Here is a 26,373-nt window from a genome sequence, read left to right on the forward strand (position 1 = left end):
CCGCGGCGGCGATTACTGATGTTATGATGCCCTGCGTCTCAGAGGGGGCTTGAACATGCGGGGCAGCTGTCACGCTTCTGAATGACCCGAGTGCAGAGACGGTTTTAACGGCCTTTGCGTTTGTTTGCGTGGATGAGTAATATATTTTTATACTTATTTATTTATGGCCTTTTTACGTATCCTCCTTCATTTCAATCTGTTTTACTATGAAACAGACTCCACATGAGGATCAAAAAGGCTCGGACCGGCCTCGCACGTTTTATCAGCTTCGGCAATTCTCTTCTTTTTGCCCCCCACCCCCCCGCGGACGCTCTCGCTTTCCTCTGTCGGCTCTTCCAGAAGCGCCGGCAGATGGAAACTGTGCTCCAGAATATCCATCGGCCGCGTTTAATACCAGCGAGGCAGTTCCTCTCGGCTGCCGGCTGGCAGTCTGGTGCGGAAAAGGATCCAAATACTTCCCCCAGGTGTCGCGTACGGCCGACACCCGAGAGCAAATAAGTTCTGCCTGTTTTATCGATCTTTAGTTAAAAAAAAGGTCTTTGATCTAATGCCTCTTCACAATTAAGCAGATGCGGACGAGAGGTGCGACCAGCACACGGACTGCTACAGCTGCACCGCCAACACCAACGGCTGCCAGTGGTGCTCCAGCCAGTGTTTGTCTCAGGGGAGCAACTGCACTTCTTCCATGGTGAGGAACCGCTGACTCATCGCACATCACTGTAAAGGGTCCCGTTGGTGGGCGGGCTCTTTGTGCAGGGACGAAACCCCCCCTCCAGCACTCCAAACCGCCCTCGTCTCCGCAGTAACCCCCACACAGGAAACGGGTCTCCCCCATTTACGGCTTCAAGCTTTTCACCGAGCTGCACGAAGCGAGAACATTTCGTGACCTTCTCACTGCAACGTAACGTTTGATTTGTGCTTCATGAGTAAGTGAAGCATCACACGCAGGTAGGAGAGGAAGCCGCAATCCGGAGCAGAAGTGACCAAGGTCAAAGGTCATGTCAGCGTAGGCCGCGACCAGCGATCCGTTCGTCTACCTCACGTTTTGCCGAGGCCCTTTTGGTTGACGCCTGTGTTTTTTTGTCTCCCAGGGGGCCATAGGGGATTATGACGTTTGCCCCAAGGACAACCCCATGTACGTGTGCAACAAGAAAACCAGCTGCAAGAGCTGCTCCGTGGACCAGAACTGCCAGTGGGACACGCGCAGCCCGGAGTGCATCTCGCTGCCAGGTAACGACCATCCTGGTTGACCCCGTGATGCCAATAAACACCTACACGTGAGTAAAGACCTTCAGCAACAAGTGCCTTTCTGCTTCTCTCCGGTCCAGAAAACGTGTGCGGGGAAAGCTGGCACCTGGTGGGCAACTCCTGCTTGAAGGTCATCACGGCGAAGGACTCGTACGACAACGCCAAGCTGGCCTGCAGGAGCCACAACGCCGTCCTGGCCTCGCTGACCACGCAGAAGAAGGTGGACTTTGTCCTGAAGGAGCTGCAGATAATGAGCGTGGTGGTAAGTCGGGAGGAGGAGGAGGAAGAAGTAGGTGTGGATATTAATCGTTAGATCTCATGCACTTAAATATTCTGCTCCTGGGAAATGGAGTCGTCACGCCAGCAGCAAAGATATCAAACACAAATAGAGCGCGGAAGATCAAATAGATAAAAACACCAAGACAGAAGAATTCTCATTGAGATAAAAGAATAAAAATGCCTCTTCTGTGGCTCGTATGTTGAGGCGGATTAAACAAACCAGTTTTAGTGTTTTTTTCCTCCACCAGTGAGCGTGAAAAACAAACGTTCCATTAACGGACTCTTTCCTCCATCAGAGCGAACGTGCAAAGAATCCATCGCAACGATCGACTAACGCGTGAGAGGAGACGCTCCGCGTCGGCTTTAGCCTCCGTAGTCGGACTACGGGAAAGCAGGTTACAACCTTAGAACTGTCCGGTGCTTCTGACAAATGTTGGATTACGCTTCCACTCAACAAATAATATTCAGATTGAATTTTAACTGCGAGAATAGAGGAAGAGGAAGCGGTTCTTCCTGACATCTTGCATCCACACAGTTTGTGCCGTTCAGCACTTCCAACTACTGATCCCAGAGAGCCCGAGCTCCCTTTTCCCTGCTGCGGCCGCAGCGGCGTGACCATTGATGAGCGACGGGGAGGTAACTCTAAACGCCACGTGTCCGTCTTTGTTGTGTGTGTGTGTTCGCAGTACAAGGCCACGGTGACGCCGTGGGTGGGGCTCCGGAAAATCAACGTGTCGTACTGGTGCTGGGAGGACATGTCGCCCTTCACCAACACCTCCCTGCAGTGGCTCCCCGGGGAGCCCAGCGACGCCGGCTTCTGCGGCTACCTGGCCGAGCCGGCCTCCAGCGGGCTGAAGGCGCAGACCTGCATCAACCCGGTGAACGGCAGCCTGTGCGAGCGGCCAGGTGGGTGCGCGCCGCCCGAAACCGATGAGCGGCACGCGTGAGCTGTGGTCGGGATTCCTTTGCATCCAAAGTCTCTCGAACGACGTCACAATTGAATCTCCAAAATGTCGTCCCTCCCCGCAGCCAACCACAGCGCCAAGCAGTGCCGGACGCCGTGCGCCTCGAGGGCCACCTGCAGCGAGTGCACCGGCAGCAGCTCGGAGTGCATGTGGTGCAGCAACATGAAGCAGTGCGTCGACTCCAACGCCTACGTGTCCTCCTTCCCCTACGGACAGTGCATGGAGTGGTACACGCTGAACAGCTGTCCCCGTAAGACGTCCGCCGAGTCGGGAAAACCTTTTCACCGTTATTACATTGAAACCCCTCTGAACGTATATTAGAACACATAAATGATGGTGAAACAACCTGTGGGTAGTTGCTGTAGACGTCTCTGTCCTTCTGCAGTTATTCATTTTGTTTTATTCATTGATCGTTTATGGAGGAATATCAGAGCAGGACGTAAGGGTAGAAAACCAAAACATTCAGCTGAACATGCGACCGTATCTTCATACGTGGAGGAGACAGTTTGCGCACTAAATCGATATCGCCGGCACGTTGCTCGTTTCCTCGGTGGAGCATCTGATTGGGTTCTATACGACCCGTTGATGTTCTCACACCGCCGCGTGAGAAACCTTCCTGCGCGGTTGGTTCCGCAGCCGCGTCCTCGCGTCCCCGGTGGAATCGATCGCACAGAAACGCGCTCGCTTGTTCAGTCCGCGCGCATCGGCTCGTTTTATTTCTCGCGCCGTTTGAATTATCTGGTTAAATAAAGATGAAATAAATGAATAAAGGGCGCAGCGTTGAAACCTTGCGATCGTTCATGGGGGGGGGAGGATAAACCGCTGCAGTTAATTTCCTCCGCAGCGTGAGCATGTGTAGAGATCGCAATCAGGCTTCAGAGGAAAGCGGCAAAGCTTTAAATCAACGGGGGTCTCTGGAGCGGAGCGTCTTTTTAAACCGAGCCGCGTTTAACCGGCGCCGCCTGCGGTTGATGAGAGCGGGATTAATAATCTGGTTTCGTAGTTTGATAACTTAGTTTCCACCTTTTTTTTGTTTTGCATACGGCGCAGCGAGAACTCGTGTCCATTTATTCGACCCTGCAGGCCAATTAAAAAACAGCCGTTTGCAGAGACCTCCCCCGAGGGCGCAGAGTAAGGACTTTAAAACATGGCCAAAAGGTCCGGAATGAGTCTGTTATTCATTTAAACCCCAGGACCTTTTTTTTATCGAACCCGCTCGGCCTCAACGTGTTGATGGAACCCTTTCAGTCCTCCTGACCCTCGCTGTGTTCTCTCTGCTGCAGCGGAGAACTGCTCCGGCTACCGGACGTGCGGCCACTGTCTGGACCAGCCGGGCTGCGGGTGGTGCACCGACCCCAGCGACACGGGCCGGGGCCAGTGCATCGAGGGCTCGTACCGCGGGCCCTTCCAGACCGCGGTGCCGGCCCCCTCCACCCTGCCCGGCCTGCCCGCCGCCCCGCAGCCCGCCCTGAACGCCAGCATGTGCCCCGGCGAGGCCAGATACAACTGGTCCTTCATCCACTGCCCAGGTAGCTTCATGGAGGCTCACTGCGGAGAAGCTTCTCCCCCCGAGTGAGGGACTCGTGTGTGCACATTGTAAAACCTTCTAAGGCCGCTTTACACTCTTCCTAATGAGTCAGTCCATCCTTCCCCTTCCAACCAAGTGAAAGTGATACCTGAAGAAGGCTCCCCTTGCTCATTACGAGCTTAGAGATTCATGCCAATGAGCTGCAGGTGTTATGGACCTGCGTAGTAAAATAAACCCAGCAGTTTGTCCCACGAGGACTTCTCGTGCATCTCACGACCTCTCGCCTCCGGCCGCGTTGACGCAGCGCGTTGCTCTGTGTTTCCCCCCCCCCCCCCCCTCCCGACAGCCTGCCAGTGCAACGGCCACAGCCAGTGTGTCAACGAGAGCGTGTGCGAGCGGTGCGAGGACCTGACCACCGGCCGCAGCTGCGAGAGCTGCGTCTCCGGCTTCTACGGGGACCCGACCAACGGGGGCGGCTGCCAGCGTGAGTGCCGCCGCGGCTCCGTTCCGCCCGCGCCCCGCCCTTTACTTACCGATGCGCTTCCATGTGTCTCCAGCCTGCAAGTGCAACGGCCACGCCAGCGTGTGCAACCCCAACAACGGGAAGTGCTTCTGCACCACAAAGGGCATCAAAGGAGACCGCTGCCACCTGTGAGTCGCCCCCCCGGGGGGAATGTTTTAAGGATGTTTCGGGATGTTTTGTTATATTTTACTTCCTGCTGCTTCCTTCTTCAGGAACAATGTTTGGAAGTGGAAAGAACTCCCAAATCACTTTTAATGCCAAACAATTATTGTCGAATGTATTTCATAAAAAATCCGCCTAGTTACCGATATCGGAAAAATCTTTTTGGGAATCTGGTTAATGAACATGATTTATTTGAGTCGACAATCCAAAATGAAGCTTTTTAGGTTTTATTTTTAGCCAGATGGAAGATGGAATATTCACAGACTCTACAACTTTACTTGTGATTCAGTTATAGAATTTAAATCCAAGGGATTTAGAAAGTAATTATGTCTAGAAAAAGTAGAAAACGAACATGCCAATATGTTCTGAGACTCAGCCGCCCCCCCCTCTCTCTCTTTGGCATTCAGCAATAGCAGCTGTTCATTAGTGATCTTAACTCTGGCCTTCATTACCATAAGATGTCTCAAAACCCATTAAAAACTTGAGAGACAAGCTTCACAAATCATCGGTATGAAATTGAGTCTCAGAAAGCGCCTGTCAGCTTCGCTCCCATATTTCATCGTCTGCGTCTCGTTGGGCCTGAAGGAGAAGACTCCCACCTCCTTTTTATCTGCAATTAAATCATCATAATTAGCCCTTTCTTCTTCCTCCCCCTCTCCTCTTCTGTGTTTTCCCCCTCATGTTACGCCTCATTTGCCTTCACCGACCCTCCTCCTCCTCCTCCTCCTCCTCCTCCTCCAAGGTGCGAAGTCGAGAGTCGTTACCAAGGCAACCCCCTCAAAGGGACATGCTACTGTAAGTGGAATTCCAATTATCAACCTCAGTGAAGGTGTGTGTGTGTGTCATTAGTTTTTAGTGTAATAGTTCTTGAAAGGCTGTCGCTTTGCCTCCCGCCCCCCCGTCCTGCGATGACGCTGCTGATTGGTCCTGTCATCTGTCATGCTGTCATCCACCAACGTCCTCCTCCCTGCTCCATAAACACTTGTGTTTTCAGATGAGTACGGAAGGATTTGTGACCTGCAGGAGAGGACAAAAACAGCCCCCCCAACTAGGAACATAATATTAATGTTCATGCTGAAACCATTTCATGATTAATCGTTCAGCCGGTGGACAGAAAGTTAATGAAAGATTGAAATCTCGGGTCGTTTTATGCAGCTTTTAACTCCATCTGTAACCAACCTATAAATAACCAAAAGAAGCCCAGTTTATTTTAACTTTGTTTAAGTAAGTAAGAAGCCCTGAACGTCCCGCTCGGTCCGCTTCAAGCCTTCTGCTGCTTATCGCTGGTGTTTTTGAAGTTTCTGTTCCTGTTTACCGGATTGCTCGGTCGAGGGTGTTGCTGCTCGCAGCTTTCTCCAGAGCCGCTAATCCAGACAACTTCACACCCGAACACCCCCCCCCGAGTCCACCGCGATGCGACCGGCAGGCGTGAGGTCGATGGGATGAGCGGCGGTGGGAAGAAATCAAAGGACACGCGGAAAGAAACTCCCTCCATCTCAGTTTCGATTTCTGGGGGATTCTTGTTGGTCGGATGAAACCAGACGAAGGATGAAGCACATTTAAGCTTTTAAACGCTGCTGCCTTGTTGATCCGTTACGTTTAATATCAGTTTCCATAAAAATATTTGTATTTCATTCACCAAATAACTGGATAATTTTTAGTACATTTATAACAGTTGTAAATTAATATATTATAAAAAATATATAATTCCTTTTTACTTTAATGACATTTCCTTTGAATTACTTCTGTTGCAGATCAAACGATAAATCCGTAATAAAAATGAGCTGAAGGGGAGCGAGCGTAGACGTCACAGTTCGATCTTGTAAATCGGCCCGATCGCTGAGCGGACGCCTGTCCTTGTGTGACCTTCTTCTTCTTTTGTGATCCCCTGCACGCTCTGCAGACACGCTCCTCATCGACTACCAGTTCACCTTCAGCCTGTCGCAGGAGGACGACCGCCACTACACCGCCATCAACTTCGTGGCCACGCCCGAGGAGGTACGCCCCTCTGCTGGGAGGGGAGAGGACCAAGACGATCCTCCTCCTCTTCTTCTTTTCCTCCTTCTTCATCGCCTCAGCGCTTGTCCCGTTGTTTCCGATGAAGTCGTGATGAAACAGTAGGAAAGTGTCAGGAGTGAACACAAGAATGTAAAATGATTAATTAACGGTTCAATAAAGTCGCGTAGGAGCATAAAGGCAGCGTGATGACAGCAGAACAGTCATCAGCGTTGGATCTAAAGATTTTCCATTACATGTAAAGGTCCAACCACATAATTAAACATGACATTTTTATTAGAACATAACCAGCTACTAAAGAACAGTCATAGGCAATATAGCAGCACCCCCCAAAAGCATTGCTGTACAACAGTAAAAGTCGTATATAATAGGACATAAAATAAAAGTAAAATTAAAAAATCAAATAAGTGGCAGAACTGCACTCATCATCACAGATGTTTGCCTGTAAATGGAAGCTGCTCCACTCGTGTTCACGCAGCTGCAACATCTGGAGCCCAAACAGAAGCACGAGGATTGGATTAAATATTGCAGATGGTATCCCCCCCCCACATCCCCCCTCCTCCCCACCAACACTATTTACCTCAGAGGAGGCGCTACGTGAGGTAGTGAGATGTTCCCACGTGATGATGTGGTGCGATTTTAAAGTTTAGCCAAGATGCTTTGCAATTGTTCAAGCCAAAGTCTGAATGCAGATGTGTCCTATAGCAACTGTTTGTACAGCTGCAAACAGCTGTCCGTGGGGGAATATGTGCCCTGTATTTACAGGGAAGAAAAGAGGCTTTTTTTGTTTGTACATTTTTGTTCTTCTGATTCATTGTTCCTCGATTTAAATGTTACACCGAGGAGGATGATGATGATGATGATGAAGGTGACCGTCTGCTTTCTGTGTCCTCTGTCCCTCCTCAGCCAAACCGGGATCTAGACATGTTCATAAACGCCTCAAAGAACTTCAACCTGAACATCACCTGGGCCACGAGCTTCACCGGTAAATCACCCAAAATAAGTTCAACACAACAGGAAAATGATCTGCTGCATCTTTCATTATCAAACAAAGACTCTTGTGGGACGGAGCTTCCCATCCGTCCTGCTCCACCTCGTGGCCTCCTCCCGTCAGCTCTGTGATCGCCGGCCTCTTCCTTCTCCTCCCGCTTGTCTCTCAGCAGGCACTCAGGCCGGGGAGGAGATCCCCATCGTCTCCCGGAGCAACATCAAGGAGTTCAAAGACAGCTTCTCCAACGAGAACTTTGACTTCCGCAACAGCCCGAACATCACCTTCTTCGTCTACGTCAGCAACTTCTCGTGGCCCGTGAAGATTCAGGTGAGTCCAGCCGTGCGTCCCGTTGAGCTGCGTAAAGCAACAAGAAGCTGCGCTCGGGATGAATGTATTTATAGAGAGGTGGAGAGAATTTAGCGAGCTGAAACCCACGAGGAAGAGGCGGCTTTGTGCTGCTTTTGATTCGTCTCAACCGGCCGGATGTAATTCTGACCGACAGAAAGACACATTCAGCTGTGACATCTGAGGTTGGGCTTCCACCGACGGGCAGCGTGTTGATTCAGGGGAAGAAAAGCCGCCGCTTGGAATCTATAAATGGGAGGCTTTGTGCTTTGACGACGCGGGCGACGTCGGCGGTGACTGGAATGAACGAACGCGAATGAGACGTTACAGAAGACGAGAGTTGAAAAGCCGGAATTGTTTTCTCTGCATTCATTTATTTATGGAGCCAAACTATTGCGACAGATGCGTCTCACAGTATTCAGGTCTGCGCCGATGTCGACATTTGCCTTCTACCAGCAAATCGTGCTGCTGCTTTAAGTGGTAGGAGTCCAGGGAGCATGAAATATGATAACAGCAGGATTTACTCGCGTACGAGCCCAAGGAGACCACGCTGCCCTTAATTATGCTGAGAATATGCAGTCATGCACTTTGAATGAAAGCATCTACAAAATTGCACACGGGGGCCCGAGGTTGCTTTCCTGTGCGTGCAGACGAATACGCTTGCAGGTGTTGCAGCAGATTTGCTTAATTCACTTATTTGTTAACTGTCAACTGTCATTCGCGGGAAAACGTGGTCCGTAAACGTCGGCGGTCACCGGGGCGGAAAAGAGAAAGGAAAGATTCTCCTCCAGCGCTGCTGTGGCCCCCGGAGTCCTGAATGCGGCTCTGTGTCCCACTGTGGCTGACCCCCCGACCCCCCCCGGCCCTCTGCTCACTGTAGGCCTGTGATGTGCAACAGCTGGAGATGCTCGCTCCAGCGCTCGCAGGCATCCGGAGCGGTCCGCTCTCCTCCTCGGGATATTGTTTCTGGTTCTTATTATTGAATTCGCCGCTCAGCTGAACTTCATTTATATTAGTGTGTATCAGATATCGAGACGCCGCCAAACACAGCCTGCAAAATGACCACGAAGTTTCCCCCCCCCCCCTGGAGAAGAAATAACTGTCTCACGAAGATCTCTCGTTTCATGCCGTTCTGGGACAATATTAGAAATCGACCTTCTCTGTTCTTTGTTGTAATCGCGATGAAGCGCTCTTTACTCTCGGGACGTGGACAACAACGGCCTCTTCTTTTGGAACGCGCTCTCTCGCTGCACTCGCTGCAACAGCTCTAGAAGATCTCGATTCAGTCGTAACTGAGCACACGCACGAGTACCGATGCTTCAGAGGTGGAGAATATGACATGCATCCATGCACATGTGTGTATGTAGAGATGTGGCTGTCAGTTCTTTTCAGTGCAGGAGCAAACTGAACACATGAACACCCTGATTGGCTGGTGCTGGTTCTGAGGAGCACGATGGCGCGCTGGAACCTGGAATGTCATTCTGTGAGCCTCTCCGCTCCCCCCCCCGCACCCCCGTGAGAAGCTCCTTCCTCCTTCCCCTCCTCCTGGAGGGGGAGAAGGCAAACTCCTGCCTCCATGTCCTGCCTCGTGGGGGGATTTCACTCCTCTCAGCTTCAGAGCTCCAGCTGCAGCCGACCCCGGGAGTCCTAGTCCTCCGGTCCGTCCGCCCTCCCCCCCCCCCCGCCCCCCGGGTGGGGTCGTTCACCTTCCGCTCACTCATGGAGCTTTACCTTCGCCAGCGAGGTAACACTCTCCCCTTTACTCCTTCTGCCTCGGCTCCTCCTCCGCAGATCTTCTTTGCTTCAGTGGTCTACTGCAGTTTGGCTCTGGGATGTGTGTGTGTGTGTTTTGGGGGGGCGTTGAGGGGGGGGGGGGTCGTAGGCGGTTGGCAGGCAGCGATCTCAGAGTGTCGGCAAGCGGTTCACAAACAGGAGCGCAGACGGAGCAAAGTGGAATGTTAAGTTGAAACACATGCTGCATTCAGAGGGGCTGAGTGCAAGCTAAGACCTCCTCCCCCCTCCTTCCCCCCTTACTCCCCCCTCACTCCCTCCACCGGCACCTCAAGGTGGCTTCTGTTTGCCCTCGCGCGGTTATTTGTTTGTGTTTGACTCTGCGTGTTCCTGCAGGCCGTCAGCACTGCGCCTTATTTCCCTCCCCAATTTTCCCCGACCGCTCGGTTCTGGGAATTCATCACGATTTTCTACCGAGCGAATTCAATTTGGGGAACTTGAGAGTAACACTTTGACGGAGTCATTTCGACCCGCCCGAAATTGAGATCCTGCAGAACGGTCAAAGAGCGCTCTGTGGCGGCTTCATCACCGCCCAGCAGCTCGCTGCATCAAACAGCGAGGAGTTCCCCCGCCGCGGTTTTATTTTGTATTTCTCCCGACGAAGAATGGATCTGAATTTAATGATGTTTGTAATGAAACGCAAATCCCAGACTAATTACATTAAAGAGCTGTGATCTCCTGTTCCGTGCCTTAGTGAACATGTCATGATACGATGAGATTAGAACAGCCTCACATTTAATACCCCGCTGTGCTGCAGCAGCAGCAGCTGCAGCTATCAGCCGGGCCGCTGCGTGGACTTGTGGAGTGTTTATCTGGGCCATGCATGGCTGCCTGATGGGCCCTGTTGATACTGATCACACACACACACGGAGGGTAGGAAACACAGACTGAGCGTGCAGCAGCAGCCATAAATCAGACAGCTGCTTGTTATTTAAACGGCAGACAAGACGCCGATGAGATTAGTAGAATTATGAGATCAATGCAAATGCAAAATGAGATGTAACACGTTTAAGTTGTGCATGGGAATCCATCTGATAGTTGGTAGAGGAGGGGCGAGGTCAGGCGGGTTCATCCTCTGAAAACAACTGAATGTCCGTTCAAAACCAAACTAATCAAATCAAACGATCAGATCATAGACAGAACATTGAAAATGGGCTTAACCAGTTTATTTCTGTTGTCACAGTCAGACTGAACTGTAATTGAAGGCTCCTACAGATCACACATCCCTGATCATCCTTTTTATTTATTTTTGTGGAACCTGTCTAAGATCCGCTCTGAGGACTTACTGCCTGGGCCTAATCAACACCTTTAGAAACGTATTGCAAGTTCTCTGTAGTGCTTCGTGGAGGTAGATTTATGAAAACAACTTAATCCCGCTTATGTTGGATTGTAATGTCAAAGAGTGAGAAAGAAGCACCTGAATGAAATCCACACCCGATGAGATCCAGGCCGCTGACACCTCGGGGAAGTTTTCTCACAGTCCGGAGAGAAATGATCACTCCGAGGACTCAACAGCGTTCAACAGTAATCAACAGCAGCACATTAGTGAGCCAGATGGTGCTGACTTCAACAGTACATTAGGAAACGCTGTGGACCAGGAGGTGCAGCACCCCGGTGCTGCCAGAGGGGGGCGGTGGTGCGCTGTTGCAGGGACGTGTTTCATGGCATTTTAGAGCGGGTGGAAAGACTGAGGAGGAGGAGGAGGAGGGGGGATAAAAGAAGGAGGAAGAAGAAGATGATCAGGTGGAGGAGGGGTGGTACAGCACTGCTGTTGTTACCCCTGGCAACCCTGATTAAGATGGGATATCGTTGGCACAATTGCTCTTGCGATGATTACAGTGAATATTTCTGCTCTCACGTTCGGCCCAGACTTTGTTTTTTAAGTGATTTTTTTCCCGCTCGGCCCGGCTGCTTCCACCTTACCAACTGGTGTATATATACACGTATATTATCCGTAGCATGTGCATACAGTCATGAGAGCACCCATGAAGCCTCAGACCTTTGTGAGCAGGGCAGCACTATCTACCCCCCACCTCCCCCTCTCCAGAGCATGAATGTTTAACGCTGACCTCCCTCATTAAATGTCCTGACTTCTGTCCCTCTCTTTCTTCTGTTCTGCAGATCGCCTTCTCACAGCACAGTAACTTCATGGATCTGGTGCAGTTCTTTGTCACCTTCTTCAGGTGAGCAGCCCCCCCCCTCCCCGAGACCCCCCCGTAACCCCACCTCGTCAATTCTATTAATCCAAGCCGCAGAGGTGTTGACAGTGTGAAAGTGGAGGTGTGTGTCTGTGTGCGCTGATGGATCAGCCAAGCTGCTCCTCTGGGTCATTACAGTGAAGAAGCTCTGCAGCGCGGGTTAGTTGTCCATGCGCACATGCACGTGCACATGCACACGCACACGCACATGCACGCGCACATGCGGTTCACAGATGTGATGCATTAGAAAAACACTGCTATATTATTTCATTCGAGCGTTCGTTCAAACACAAGCTTCTTTACACACTCTTTGGTGATCTGCTCCTCCTCGTCGTGCAGAAATGTTCTACTTTTGCAGTTTTTTCAGCAGCAGTCGGATCAACGTCAATCGTTTTAATGTTCAAAGGTGTTTCAATACAGTTCATGAACACATGAACCCGTCCGCGTAGTATTACAAGTGTGCGTCCATTTCCTACTTTTTTTTCGCGTAGCGACTGTCAGACACACGCTGAAAGGCTTGAATTAGCTTAGCGGCTAGCAGGCGTTCGCCTCAGCTCTTCTAGTCTCACTTGGTTAAGTTCTCTGTATCTGCTCGTCGTCCTCCTGTTCTGCCCAGCTGAGGGGCAAATATCGGTAGCGAGACCCTCAGACACCCGGAGAGAAACCTGTCCGACGGGAAATGAAAAGGCGGCACTGTGCTGAAAAACAATCGGACCCCCGATTGTGTTCTGCATCGGCGCTGAAAAGCTGCGGCCCACTTGTTATTCTTCTCATTCTGACGTGATTTGTTTTCCTTTCACTTCCATGTTCCTGTAACGCAGTGACGCCGTACGGGGCGACACAATGAGCGAGTGATTCGCCCTGAGCGTCTCTCTGACGTCACCCGGCGGTTCCAGAGTACTCTGGACTTTTGAAGTCCACCGCGCGTGACAACGTGTGCGGCGTCCACCCGCCGCCGCTGATTCCAGAGATGGAACGAGATCAACTCGTGTTTGATGTCCGTTTTTCGCCCTTTGCGTTCCTCCGCGGTTCCTGCCAGGCGTTTCTTCGGGGACCCCGAATAGAATTCCGCGTACGTTCCTCGAGCATCTTTGCCGGAGCAAAGTGTTGCTTTGAAAAGTCGCAGGCGAGCTGCGAGGAATCCCTGAACCGCGGCAGCTTCCCTGATTGTGTTATTGACTATTTCAGGCGCCACGCAGCGTTTTTCCTCCCGTGGATCCCGCGAGGAGGAACGTGGGCCGCCGGCCTCCTATGGATCCAGATCTGAACCATCTTTGCATTTATTTATGCCGATACGATCACGTTGCGTACATAACGGTGTCGATTGGCTCGCTCACACGTAGCGCTGGTGACCTGCGACCTGCCCCCCCGTAGCCCCGCCCCCCCCCCACTCCCTTCTGTTTGCTGCTCCTCTCATCTCTCTCCCCCTTTTTCGTCCCTCGCATCCCCCCCATTTCCCTCTTCCCCTCACGCTCTCCTGTCACTCTCCCTCCTTCTGCTCTGTTCCCTCCATCTGCCCCGCTCCCTTCTGTCACCCCCCCCCCCCCCTCTGTTTGCCTTCCCCCAGCTTCCCACCTCTCCCTCTGATTTGCTTTTAATCCCACAGCTCAGTCTTGTTTTCTCGCCGCCTGCCGCTGATTTAGCGCAGATGAGCAGGCTGAAGTGAGCGAGCTCGCCGCCTCGTCCCTGTTTGCTTCTGCGTCTTCGGGGCGCCGCGTTGTTTGCGTCGCGGGGGAGGAGAGGGATGCTAATTAACGGGGAATTTGTTTGCTGTTTTTCACGTCCACCTCTCTCTCTCTCTCTCTCTCCGCGCAGAACGATGCATCAATCAAAAATGTAATCCGCTCACTTTTCACGTCCAGCTTCTGAGCTTGAGAGGGAATGCACATTTTTAAAATATTTTTTTTACCTCCTGTTTAAAGTCATAACTTCCAAAAATGTATGAAGAACTTTTTTGATAAAGGCCCAAAAAAATGTTTTTTTTTCTTCCAGGCCATTTTAAAATCCCATCACAACAAAAAAAAAAAAGTCAGAAATTTTGAAAATGTATTTGTGAGCTTTTTCTGTCATGTTTTTAATTTAAAACTTGGCTGCTGCTAAAGCGCGCACCCTTTGAAGTAAAAGTGACCTGAATGACACATTTCTTGGCCACATGAGTCCAAACTGCTGCACGGAGGAAGCTAAAAGCTTTTTTTAACGTCGCACACTGGGACACATCTGTCACGGAGATATCACTGTCATTGTGGAGAAGTCAAACTTTTTACATCATGCAGCCGACATTTTTCTCTCCCCAAAGTAGTTTCTGAGATCCTTTAAAAAAAAAAAAAAAAGTAGTTTGTTGGTGTGTTTTGCAAATAGTTTACCTGGTTTATGAAGCCAGAGTTCGGAATATTGAAGAACAAATAACCGGTTCGGATTTAAGTCCATTTAAAATCAGCACATGGATCCTGCAATCTCTCCCACGGCCAGCAGGGGGCAGCGCCTTTCGAAACTCAATAAAAGCTAATTGTAACAATTTGGTGTTTGAATAACACACAAGGTATATTATTTCATTCAAGCGTCCATAAATTAGCTTTTATTTATTACTAGAAGAAACACCCGTTTGATCTTTTTGGGGTATTTTTTGGGCGATGATTTACGTCGGCATGCAGCAGCAGAGAGCACGTGTACGCGTTGCTCCGCCCGCCGACCTCGTTCTCCAGCGTTTAGCTCGTTAAAGCGGAGCGGTGATTAGGTCTCCTGGTGATTTGGCCTCCACCTCTCCTCCACCCGGCCTCCTTCTTTGGTTTTCGTTATGCTCTGACTATGCAGCGTTCTGCTGCGGCCTGAGCTTTGCACGAGCGTTCTTGTCTTTATAGTTTTTTTTCTCTTTTGCCAGACGTCTGCAGCTTTTGTTTCCCTGCGTGGATCCGAGGGCTTCGGCGTCTGATTTTTACGCGCTTTGTGGATTGTGTGGATTTACGTGGTTGAGAAGTAAATCAAACAAAATTGACTCAGCGGAAATTACATTTGCACGTGACGACAAATGAAGAGTTGCAATGTTGATTTAAGATTGACTGTGAAACAATGATGTCTGATTCTTCTTTTTCAATACATGCAAAAAAGGATTCAGTATAAATCCAGTTGTTAGCAGGAATTCTAGTCTAGTGAGAGATCGTTTAATCAGAATTGTTACTAGTCAGAACATTATTGGCTGTGAATTATTAAAATCAAGGAGCTTTTTACAATGAGACATTGGTCATCGGCCTGTTGTGCACGCGCACACACGCACGGCGATCCATCACGGCGGTTCGTGGCGAGCAGAGTGCCGTTGACCCCGGCCGTGACGCCTCACTCCTCCGTGTTTGTACACAAACGTCGGCCTCCATCAGCATCGCCCGCAGCGCTGACGGAGGCTGCTGGTCGGTGATTGACAGCCGGACAGAACGCGACAAAAAACAACACGTCAACCGACGGTAATAAAACGCCAACGCGTTGATTCGTATCATGTGGTCGTCCGCTTCATCGAGTAGATTCCAGACCAAACCTTTGATAAAGAAAATATCCAAATCCTACGAGTTTTAAGTGATTGAAGCATCGATTCACTCATTGTTCTATAAGCATTCAAAACAATGACGCTCAAACTGTCAGTCATCCGTCATCGTGAGAAGTTTTCTCACCTTTTAGTCGTTGTAAATAGTTTGGAAAATAAAAAGCTTTTATGCTTTGAGCCGATCAGACACCCTGAAGGTGAATTATTAGTATTAAACCCACATTTACGCTCCACAGAAGAAACTATCGCGGCCGCTGAGTCGATGGTTGCCGCCTCTCGTTCTCCACCAGGAGAATTTAATAATAGATATTTGTGCTGCTCGCTCATGGGGACAAACACACTCGCAGCTAGTACACAATGTTTGTGTTGTCATTGTTGACGCACATTGCTCTGTCTGTCGAAGCAGGGGACAGAACATATTGACAAAGAGCCGTGACACAGACACACTGTCCCCCTGGAGACACCTGGACGAGAGGGACTCGCCTCCCGTTTCTTGCTGTGGAAGTTTCCTTCCTTGTTTTCCGAGCGTCGTCCCGGATGGAGAAGGAGGACTTCTGGAACGAAGCCCTTTCTCTGTTCCTTCATTGCTTCTGACGTCTTCACTGGTTCAGGATGAAAGGGGCCTCGGCTCGGCTTTTCAGAGGGAAGATGCCCGAGTTGTTTTTGTCCCGCTTTAGTTTTTTTCATCCCCGCTGCTGCTCTTTTCATGAGATTACATCTCAGACCAGCAGCATTCATCTCACAGGTACATTTCATTGCAGCAGATGCTCAGGATAAAAACTGAAGCCACGGCTGCGGTTTTATTCAACTTTTCAAACCAAAAGCGTCAGTTTTAATTAGCCGTCCGCCTCACGTCTCAAGAGGTGAAACGATAACGGATGGTGGCAAAATTTAATTATCTGCAGCTAATTACCATCCACGGGGGCGATGAAGGCGGCTGAAGGAATGAAGAAGTTGAACCCGCCATCACACCTCTGTTTAAACAACCCGAGTGGACGTTTGATTTGATCGACACGTCTGCAAAGAAAAGAATTGAACAAACGCGCCGCTTTAAACCTCCGCCTTCAAACGCGGCGGCGGATTTCTCCGCTGGCAGCCCTTCGCCCTCCCCGGCTCCTGCTGCGCTCGGAGCGCTGAACAAACCCATCAAAGCTGCAGACTCTCCTGCACAGATCTGCATCCTGCCACATGTTCCGGCCTGGAAGGGTCCCAGCAGCCTCGGGGTGGGGGGGGGGCTGCGGCAAACAAAACTAGCGCGCCCGCCGTCCGTGCAGAGAGAAAATGGCGGTTGTCTGTCAAGCGGGTTTTACCTTCCCGCCCCGGGGTAGAAGCCGGCGGCGGCGGCGGGCGGATTAGCATCCAGGCGGCTGTCGCGTAGCCGACGACACGTCACCGCTCACCTCTCGGGCCTCAATGCTCTCCGGTCCGCTTGGGATTCATCCACCTTCCTTTGCCTTCAGTCACACATTCATACCTTTTTTTTTGCATCACTCAGACAAAGAATTTGGTGAACAAAATCTCCCTTCTTTCCCCCAGTTGGTCCGTAATCCGCAAACCAATCCATCTTTCTTTTTCCAGCGTTGCTGTTGATGAAGAAAGGGAGCTTGAATGTCTCATTTTGTTGCATATTTGTACCTTTTTTTAAAGGCGTTGTCCACTAAGGCGCAGCACGTTGTTTCGTCTTCACGGGCAACGTCCACATGTCCTCTGCAGGCAGGAAGATGGGCCTCACGGGACATTTCTTACACAAACAGTTGGTGGCAAAAGAAATGAGACTACCGGCCAAAGCAAACATTTCACACTTTAAAATATTCCCAAAAAAAAAAAGATGCTTCGTGAGGCGAGAAATCCACTCAGACCCGTTAGAGAGATACAATATGATGTGGCAAGGAAACTCAAAGAGAGCGGTTTGTTTGCAGGGCATGTATCCATCAGCAATATAAGGAAAATACACTTGTTTACAGTGCACACATGTATTATTTACAAAGTGTGTTTCTGCAGCTGACTGGCTGAGAGTTGCTGCATCGTGCACCAAACTGCTGCTCCATCAAAGAGCCAAATACAAGCTGCAGCTCCTTGTTGCCGAGCTTTGATTGGGTTGGATTTTATGTGTGATATTCAATGCCAGAAAAAGATGCAAACAATAGTTCAGAAATGTTATTTGTTGCAGCAACATTCAAGGCTGAATATGATCGCTGGTCGGTTTGTCGTTTTACTGACGGGAGTTCGGTCTGCTAATAATCACCAAACCTGTTTTAATTACGCTTCACTCAAGCGATCACGCTCCGCTTCACAGGGAACATTCACCCGCTTTTTGTGTAGGTCGTCCAATAAGGGCTGAGGGTAAGTGTAGTCAATTGAGAGTGTCCCAGGATGCATTGCACTCAGGCTTCTGCGCCCTATAGACTCCACAGGAGGCGACTCGCACGACTCGCTGCTGCATTGAAGTAAATCTGGGCCCAAAACACTTTAAACCCGCTTTGCACTGTTTTCCCAGTTGGAAGCGAGCAGAACAAGGAAGTTCAGATTGCGGCGCCGTGGCCACCTGGTGGGCGGAGACCAAGTCCAGGATGACGGATCTTCAAGTTCTCGCGGAGAGTTTTCTTTTATTTCAAAATAAAAGCTTGAGTTTTTACGACTTGATGGAGACTGTAAGACTTTATTATCCTAAATCACTAAAAATCACACTCAATTTGTCGGCAATTAATCGAGTTACCAAGCCAATGTGGGAAAGTAATTTTAAGATTTTGAAAATGATACTCGATATAAACCACAGAGGCCGTGTTCGCTTCGTGATGAAGAATTCACAGTGAAACGTTGTTGCTCTCGTCTTGATGGATTGAGGTAGATGGAGGTGCTTACAAACATCCATTTACAAACTCTCACAACTCCTCATTTAAATCATTTAAACTTTAAGATGGGGGCATAAAGGCATTAAGATATAAACCCAGACTTGTCCTAAATATTCTCAGAAGAGGAATGAACCGCAGAGTTTAGCTTGAGAGAAGTCGTGAGTGACCCCCCCACCCCGCTGAGCACAGAGGCCTTTCTGAGAAGCTGCCGATATTTATTCACGCGGGTCGCTCTTTGGGAAGCCAGATCAATAAGTCTGCTGAGCGGACGGATCTCCTGAGGTATGAAGGATTATATTTCAATCTCGTGAAGGGATGACACCTGACGCAGCGGACGGGCAGCGGGGATTGAGGCCGCGTCACATCGCCGCCGGTGTTCACGCGCGCGACGGCATTTGGATTGAAAAGCGGGGTCAAACTCCGTCTGGCTGGAAGGCCGTGACGTCTGCAGACATCTGCCGCCTCAGCCGCCGATACTTTGCTCGTCGCCGTCCCCGAGGTGAGCGGTCCGCCAAGACAGGAAGTTCAGATCGCAGGAGATGTTGTCTCTGATGGATCAGCGCACACACGCACACACACGCACACACACACACACACACACACACGCTCTTTTTCTCTTTGTGGTTTTCTGACCTGTCGTCTTCAGCAGCTTCCTAAGTGCAAGTGGGAAAGCAGCCGGAGGAAGTGGAGTGCACACACACACACACACACACACACACACACACACAGCGTCTCAGACATGTCGCTGCTTCCTTCGCCTCGAGGGGGTTTTGTCTGGAGAGTGCAAAGAACACCCAGCTTTTGGTTCTTTGTATATTTTATAAGCAAAAACCCGTAAGGGTTGAATAATGCATGCGTCATAGAAAACATCTGTACGCGTTGAATATTTTATGAACGAGACCAAATAAATGCGTTTATGCGAACTTGACGGAGCAGTTTCCTCATTAGTTTGCACTCATCATATTTAAGAGTTGACACACTTTTCTTTTTAAAATAAACAATGTATCCTTGACTTTTAACAGACAATGTTAGAAGTAAACCAGTGCAAATATTCAAATAGACGTGTAGATTGATTCATACCGTTAAAAAGACTCGTCCGACGTGCCGGTGAAACTGCATGTCGTCGGCCACGTGGGGCTAAAGTAGCGTTGCGAAGCTATGGGCGGCCTGTGAGCAGGTCAAAGGTCACCCCGTGGCTCACGTCGGTCTCGGTGACGAGCGGAGCAACCCGCAAACCACCCGACGCCACGGGTCCTGCTCTGATCCGTCTCCTCCTGTCCCCGTCTGTCCACAGCTGCTTCCTGTCCCTGCTCCTCGTGGCCGCCGTGGTCTGGAAGATCAAACAGAGCTGCTGGGCGTCACGGCGACGAGAGGTAAGCCGGAGGCCGCCGCCGCCGCCGCACACAGACCGCTTGTTCAGATTGGCTGAATGCTGCGTAACAGGAACTCTGGGTAACGTCCCAACATGCATCTCTGCCGTACTGGTTGCAGAGATAAAGCCGTGAGCTATTTCACTTTGATGGGTTTCGCTTTTCAGAGATGGAATTGTCGCCAAGGTTTATGATGAGAAAACGTCCTTTATTGAGAAGAACAGCAGCTTCTTTTCTGAACACTGGGAGATGGACTGTGTTTTTTCCACTTCTTTTTAACTGCAGGCTGCCTTGAAGGAGTGGAGACAGTAGCCGTATTGTAAATCTATTTTTATTGTATTATTTGCTTTAAAATCCAACGTCTACCCTTGAAACCACCGTGACTCACTTTCCTTTTGTGGATGGAGACTTGCTTGGAAGAAAAAAGCTCCCCAATGACTCATTTGAGCCACTTCTGTTTGGATTTGTGAGTGTTCAGACATCAATAGATCAGATTGAACAACGGTGACGTCTCATTTCAAACCAAACAGCCTGGAACTGAAGTAGGTGATCTTCACCTAGTTCCACAGTCACAGCTTAGTCAACGCTAATTACGTCACTTTTTCTTACTACTTATTTGACGTCTCAAAAATGTGTTCCATGGATTTATTTGTGATAGTTCGTCCTTCCGTGTTATTTAGTGTCTTTCCTCTGGTCCTAAATAATGGAGCCGTTCCAACCTTGATGTTGTTGCTCCATTTACAATCCAATTCAAAAGAAAGCAGTATGACACTTGAACATCTGTATTTCCTCATTCCTAAATGGCCTATGACGTGAACATAGACACTAGATTTGGACGGAACCCCTGTAGTGTGGCTGCTTCCTGTCTTTATGCTAAGCTAAGCTGTAGCATCGTATTGGACGGGCAAGGTGAGAAGGGTATCGAACGCAGACGAGCTCATTTCCCAGAATCTATGACTCATCATGTCCCCCCCCCCCCCAGTTGTCCTGTTCTTATTTTATTTCTTCTTTGCAGACGACGTGTAGTCGTGTATTTTCTGGATCAACGAGTGATGAATCAGCCCCACTGATAATTAGTCCAACGCGAGCAGCTGAAGAGCGATGAAGGAACTGTTTAATTACTGGAGCATCATTCTGTCGCCGTTGTTTAAAGTCCGGACGTCGTTCACGCCCACTGAAAGCTCATTAGACGCTTTTCTCTCTACCCGGCTCGATGGCAGTTACGAATATACACGAGTATCCAAAGAAAGTATTAAATCACATAAAGTTCAAGCCATTCAGCATAAAGAAGTTAGTTTGGTGTTGATTGTATTCATCAAAATGTTGATATTGTTTAAAACCTGCAGCTGCATAACACATGGAGGTCGATGAAGAACAGAAGCTTTTCCCAGCAGCTCCAAAAATGCTCTCCTGGAAAACGGCGTTTAATTTCACGCTGTCGGGCCTTGAAAAGCTCGTCCCTGAGGAGCGGCGCCCATAACGACTCGTCTTCCTACTGAAGGAAGTCGATCGTTATTTGAAAGGACTGCAGCGGCGACGCCAAAGGACAATTGTCACGTCTGTCCGACCGTTCCGCGAAGCCAAAGTGAAGCAAATCCATGATTTCATGTATTGATTCGTAGGAGGGAAGAAGAACTGGCTTCATGCCGGCGGCGTCGTGCCTTTGGATGTGGAAACCTGCTCGTGAGACGTACTGTGATGCTCCGCAGATTTTAAGCTTCGGGGTTTAAACACTCGAAGGGCAGAAAACGGGCGTGTTGACACGTCGTTGTCCGTGTGACTTTAATGGCGTGTGTGTGTGTGTATATATATATATATATATATATACACACACACGTGTTTTTATACACAGCGCTTCCCAGAGTGAGATTTGAGAAGGAGGGGCGGAGCTTCCCAAAGTAACTGTGAATCTTTTCTTCATCCTCGGGGACGTTTTACTGTTTTAATAACTGTTTTAACTCTGAATATTTACACCAACACCGGGGGCTTAGTTGGTTGTATTTACTCGTGCTGTTGTAATAACTCTGAAAGAGTCAACGTAGTAAATATTCATGACAATGAATGTTTACTAATTACTGTCGGTATTTACACGGTGAACGCGTGTGCAAACGATCAGAAGTCACTGCGATGCATCTTTGCACATTGAATACGCTGTGCGTCTGCGTGGGAGTCTGTGTGCGTCTGCGTGGGAGTCTGTGTGCGTCTGCGTGGGAGTCTGTCTGCGTGGGAGTCTGTCTGCGTGGGAGTCTGTGTGCGTCTGCGTGGGAGTATGTGTGCGTCTGCGTGGGAGTCTGTCTGCGTCTGCGTGGGAGTCTGTCTGCGTCTGCGTGGGAGTCTGTCTGCGTCTGCGTGGGAGTCTGTGCGTCTGCGTGGGAGTCTGTGCGTCTGCGTGCGTCTGTGTGCGTCTGCGTCTGTCTGCGTCTGCGTGGGAGTCTGTCTGCGTCTGCGTGGGAGTCTGTCTGCGTCTGCGTGGGAGTCTGTCTGCGTCTGCGTGGGAGTCTGTGTGCGTCTGCGTGGGAGTCTGTGTGCGTCTGCGTGGGAGTCTGTGTGCGTCTGCGTGGGAGTCTGTGTGCGTCTGCGTGGGGGTCCGTCCGTGTGCGTCTGCGTGGGAGTCTGTGTGCGTGGGAGTCTGTGTGCGTGGGAGTCTGTGTGCGTGGGAGTCTGTGTGCGTGGGAGTCTGTGTGCGTGGGAGTCTGTGTGCGTGGGAGTCTGTGTGCGTGGGAGTCCGTGTGCGTCTGCGCGGGGGTCCGTGTGCGTCTGCGTGGGAGTCTGTGTGCGTCTGCGTGGGAGTCTGTGTGCGTGTGCGTCTGCGTGGGAGTCCGTGTGCGTCTGCGCGGGGGTCCGTGTGCGTCTGCGCGGGGGTCCGTGTGCGTCTGCGTGGGAGTCGCTGGGCGTCTGCGTGGGAGTCGCTGGGCGTCTGCGTGGGAGTCGCTGGGCGTCTGCGTGGGAGTCGCTGGGCGTCTGCGTGGGAGTCGTGGTGTGCGTCTGAGGGAACTCGGCGTGTTGTTGTGCTTAACGTTGCTCTTTGTGCCTCTCTCCCCTCGTCCCCCTCAGAGCCCCCTGCTGCCACGCCGCCCTCTCGCCATCGCTCGGCTACTGACCTCTCCAGGGTCGCCTTTAAACACAATCAGCTTTGGAGGGGGCTAATACCCCCCCCCTCAGAAGAGCTTTCTAAAAAACTTTAACTGGATCTGCTTCAAGGGCCCACAATTGGAAAATAAAACCTTGTATTTTAAGTGTAGAACTACTTGGGTAAACGAGCACGTGTTCCACGTTGCTCATTTCTAAACGGGCACCAGGACACCGAACATTTGCACGAGTCTCATGCAAATCCGCTCGTCCCCCAAACCTGCTTTATATTTTTAATTAAGCTGTTGAAGCGCTTTCCCAAAATGAAATATGGCTGGCGGGACTGAGTATGCAATTACCGCGGCATACATTGTGTTGGTGAAACAAGTGTGTGATGATCGCTCTCTCTTCTATTCAGGCCGGCGTTTTGCAATCGAGCTGCTTCCCTCCGCCGAGTGTTTGGACCCGGAATGGCAGCTCGCAGCGATGTTTGTTATTAGTTTTTAATTTGACCCCATTCCGGAAGTCAACAGCAATTTCTCTCTGTTGGTCTTTTTTGAGGATCTGGGGAAGAAAACCCCGGTTCTACTGCCGCCTGCGCTCATCCTCAAAACGCTCAAGTGATGATGGATTATCTAGAAATAAGAGAGCGGTGATGTAGGTCCTCCGTCCACACACACACACACACACACACACACACATTATACTGTACGCATGAAGAATCGTGTGGGGATAAGACACTTTTCAGTCTACAGAGGAATTACTGATAACTTCAGCAATCTCAAATCATTGTGTTACTCCTCCAGGATGCGTACAAATCTGACACACACACACACACAGGCTGGGAGGAGTTTGAGGTTATACACGTATAAGATATAAAATAAATGACTTACTGCAATGGTAATAGATTAAAGTCCTTCGGTGTGATTCTGGAGGTGCAGGCGGATCGAAGAGTTTCCTCTTGTTTCACTGAAGCTGTTTTCTCCTCAAACGCTGGTCTTCTTCCGCAGGTCGCTTAGAGGAACCGGCGTTCAAGTGGGACAGTCTCGCAATCGATTTAAAAAGTTCCTCACGGTAAATTGAGAAACGACATCTGAATGCTTTGTAGACGATTGTCTTTGACAACGACGACAACACCAGAGCGCACAATATAATGCGGTTACAACTTGATACCAAATCACTGTCCCCGCGATGCTCATCAGCCGCCGCTTCGGCTTGAACTCATTTCTTTCTTTGATGAGGCCTCTTCGGTTTGCACGTCACCTCTTTGCACTCATCTCCTCCAGAGATGCTTTGCGTCTGATGAAGGGGAGGAGCCAGTGTATTCTACGCCGTGAAGCTGGGAGGGTGGGGGGGTGTCTGGGCGAACACCTGCTGAGGCTGGTGGAGGTTTCTGGATGGAACCCAGAGCCCACCTGTGTGTGTGTGTGTGTGTGTGTGTGTGTGTGTGTGTGTGTGTGTGTGTGTGTGTGTGTGTGTGTACTGTCTGATTCCTAATCAAAGCCTTTGAGAGGCAGCGAACCCTTTGAAGCAGTTTTTGGCCACTAGTCCAAAATGAATCTGAGGTCTGCGGCTGCTGCTTCGTTATTCACAGCGAGAACAAGCGAGTTCAGCAGCTTCCAGGTGTTCAGGCGCTGGCGTGTAACAGTTGTTCGTTGTCACAATGAAACCTACCCAACAAGCACCCCCCCCCCCCCCCCCCCTCCCCCTCGGCCGGCGGCATCATCGTGCGGCCACACAGCTGCTCGCCGGCCACAACGCGTGGCATGTCAGACGTGTGAGCGGCGCCCCGAGCTGTTGGCGGACATGCAGAATGTCCCCGTGATTACACCCCGCCGGAGGAGGCATAGCACGTCTCCAGATACCCTCACATATTTATTACCCCATTAAGCTGCCCCCCCCCCCCCCCCCCACTCCCCTCCGCTATAAATATGAATGTCAACCGGGGTGTCAAGGCCCCGGCCCCCCGGTGGAAATACCTGCTATTATGTCGTAAAATGAGTGGAAAGCTGCTCAATGGGCTGTGATGTGTAAACTCTACTTCCCTTTTTTCTCTGATCAAATGTTTTATAGCGAGGTTGTATGTATGCAGCCCCCGTCCCCCCCCAGCGGTTCCCCTCCGTCTGAGGGTCCCTGGGGGAGGTGGAGCATACACACATATACATATATATATATATATATATATATATACATATGTATGTCGACGGTATGAAGCTTCAAACCGGCACAATGGAAGAGACGTGTTTGCCGAGTGGGGAGTCAAACATCAGCAAGATAATTGATGACAGACTGTTGGTGACGGCGCAGACGGGACGTCCTCATTAATACAGAAAAACACCAAATACTTTATTTAAAACCGATGTTCCCCATTCAAATTACCCCTGTTGAGTCGCAGTGCGTTCTTTAGTAAAATAATACACGACCCGTTGCGTCTCGACGAACCATTCGCTGAGGCGTCCATTGATAGATAATAATTAAAGCCTAATGATTGTTAATTGCAGAGCCGATGTGGATACTAATTGACTGTCTGCGTCTCCTTTACAACAACCAGCTGCGTGTTTACAATCGCGCTGGAAAACTCGTCAGAACAAGCGTTCATCTGCGTGTGAGCTCTGAGGTACACGCCGCCGCCAGAGTCCTTCCCAAAATCCTTCCCCCTGCTCAGCAGCAGATGGTTCGGTCCTCGGACACGCTGGCGATGTCGGCGAGCAGCGAGCCGGAGCTCCACGTGAGATGACTTTACAGAATCGTCTGAAGCGATGAGGACTCTCTCAGCCCCCAGAAGCAGATGGTTGCCTGTCAATGCGGTTCACTCATAGGGGAGGGGGGGGGGAGGAGGAGGCCCCGGGATGCGTCGTCATCTTGGGAAGGTGGAGATTCTCTCCCGTCACGGGTCGGGGGGGCAGAATCCCCCCGACACCACGAGGCTGCACACTGAAACCCAAAATTCACTTAACGATGAGAATAATACGACTAAATGACGCAGGGACATTTTAATAGAAACACCAAGGAGGTCGACTGAGGTCAGTTGACTCCAAATTAAAAGCGAGATCATTCATTTTAAACAACGAGAGACTTTGCAGTTCTGACATTTAAAGCTTCCAGACGATCGGCAGTGGGGGAACGTAATGGGGTTTAATAGTTTATCAGTTAGTCAGTTTGTCTTCTACAAAGTGGAATCAAAGACAAAACAAAGGAAGCAGTTGGAGAAGAAGCCGCGCCGTAACAGAGACGACCATAAACTCCGGTGTACGATGTGTACTGAGGGAGCAATCAGAGAAGTAGTCCTTTTCTCATAGAACCTCCACCTCCCCCCGGTGCCCCCCCGTGTGACCCGGGCCGCTGATGACGTAGAAATCTGTGCTCCTTCTTAATGGGCCACAGCTTTTTGTAATAAAACCTGCTAATGTCGTCTATTAGCAGCGAACGGCCTCTCCGGACAAAATCCTGATCGCTGGAGAACTCGGCCTTTATAATCCACGGATGAATCACATCATCAGATGT

The 26,373-nt window shown here is 50.3% G+C and overlaps 1 protein-coding gene across 7 annotated transcripts in view; it reads left to right on the forward strand.

The window, feature by feature from the left end:
- atrn (attractin) overlaps nt 1–26,373 on the forward strand; it is a 57,710-nt gene that overhangs the window by 12,871 nt on the left and 18,466 nt on the right. Inside the window, exons 13-27 of one of the 7 annotated variants that reach the window (XM_078089321.1) lie at nt 570–688; nt 1,092–1,230; nt 1,329–1,510; nt 2,214–2,433; nt 2,557–2,742; nt 3,776–4,021; nt 4,367–4,504; nt 4,578–4,671; nt 5,448–5,500; nt 6,609–6,703; nt 7,628–7,706; nt 7,882–8,039; nt 11,970–12,031; nt 19,725–19,803; nt 23,288–23,547. In XM_078089321.1, coding sequence (XP_077945447.1) covers nt 570–688; nt 1,092–1,230; nt 1,329–1,510; nt 2,214–2,433; nt 2,557–2,742; nt 3,776–4,021; nt 4,367–4,504; nt 4,578–4,671; nt 5,448–5,500; nt 6,609–6,703; nt 7,628–7,706; nt 7,882–8,039; nt 11,970–12,031; nt 19,725–19,803; nt 23,288–23,530 — 2,093 coding nt within the window. In that variant the 3' untranslated portion in view covers nt 23,531–23,547. Of the gene's footprint in view, nt 1–569; nt 689–1,091; nt 1,231–1,328; nt 1,511–2,213; nt 2,434–2,556; nt 2,743–3,775; nt 4,022–4,366; nt 4,505–4,577; nt 4,672–5,447; nt 5,501–6,608; nt 6,704–7,627; nt 7,707–7,881; nt 8,040–11,969; nt 12,032–13,861; nt 14,185–18,075; nt 18,456–19,724; nt 19,804–23,287; nt 23,548–26,373 lie in introns of those variants that run through there. The other 6 variants (XM_078089319.1, XM_078089320.1, XM_078089323.1 and 3 more) reach the window with 6 other exon arrangements.

Source organism: Gasterosteus aculeatus, chromosome 15 (genome assembly GCF_964276395.1).
Source record: "Gasterosteus aculeatus chromosome 15, fGasAcu3.hap1.1, whole genome shotgun sequence".
Lineage (NCBI taxonomy): Eukaryota > Metazoa > Chordata > Actinopteri > Perciformes > Gasterosteidae > Gasterosteus > Gasterosteus aculeatus.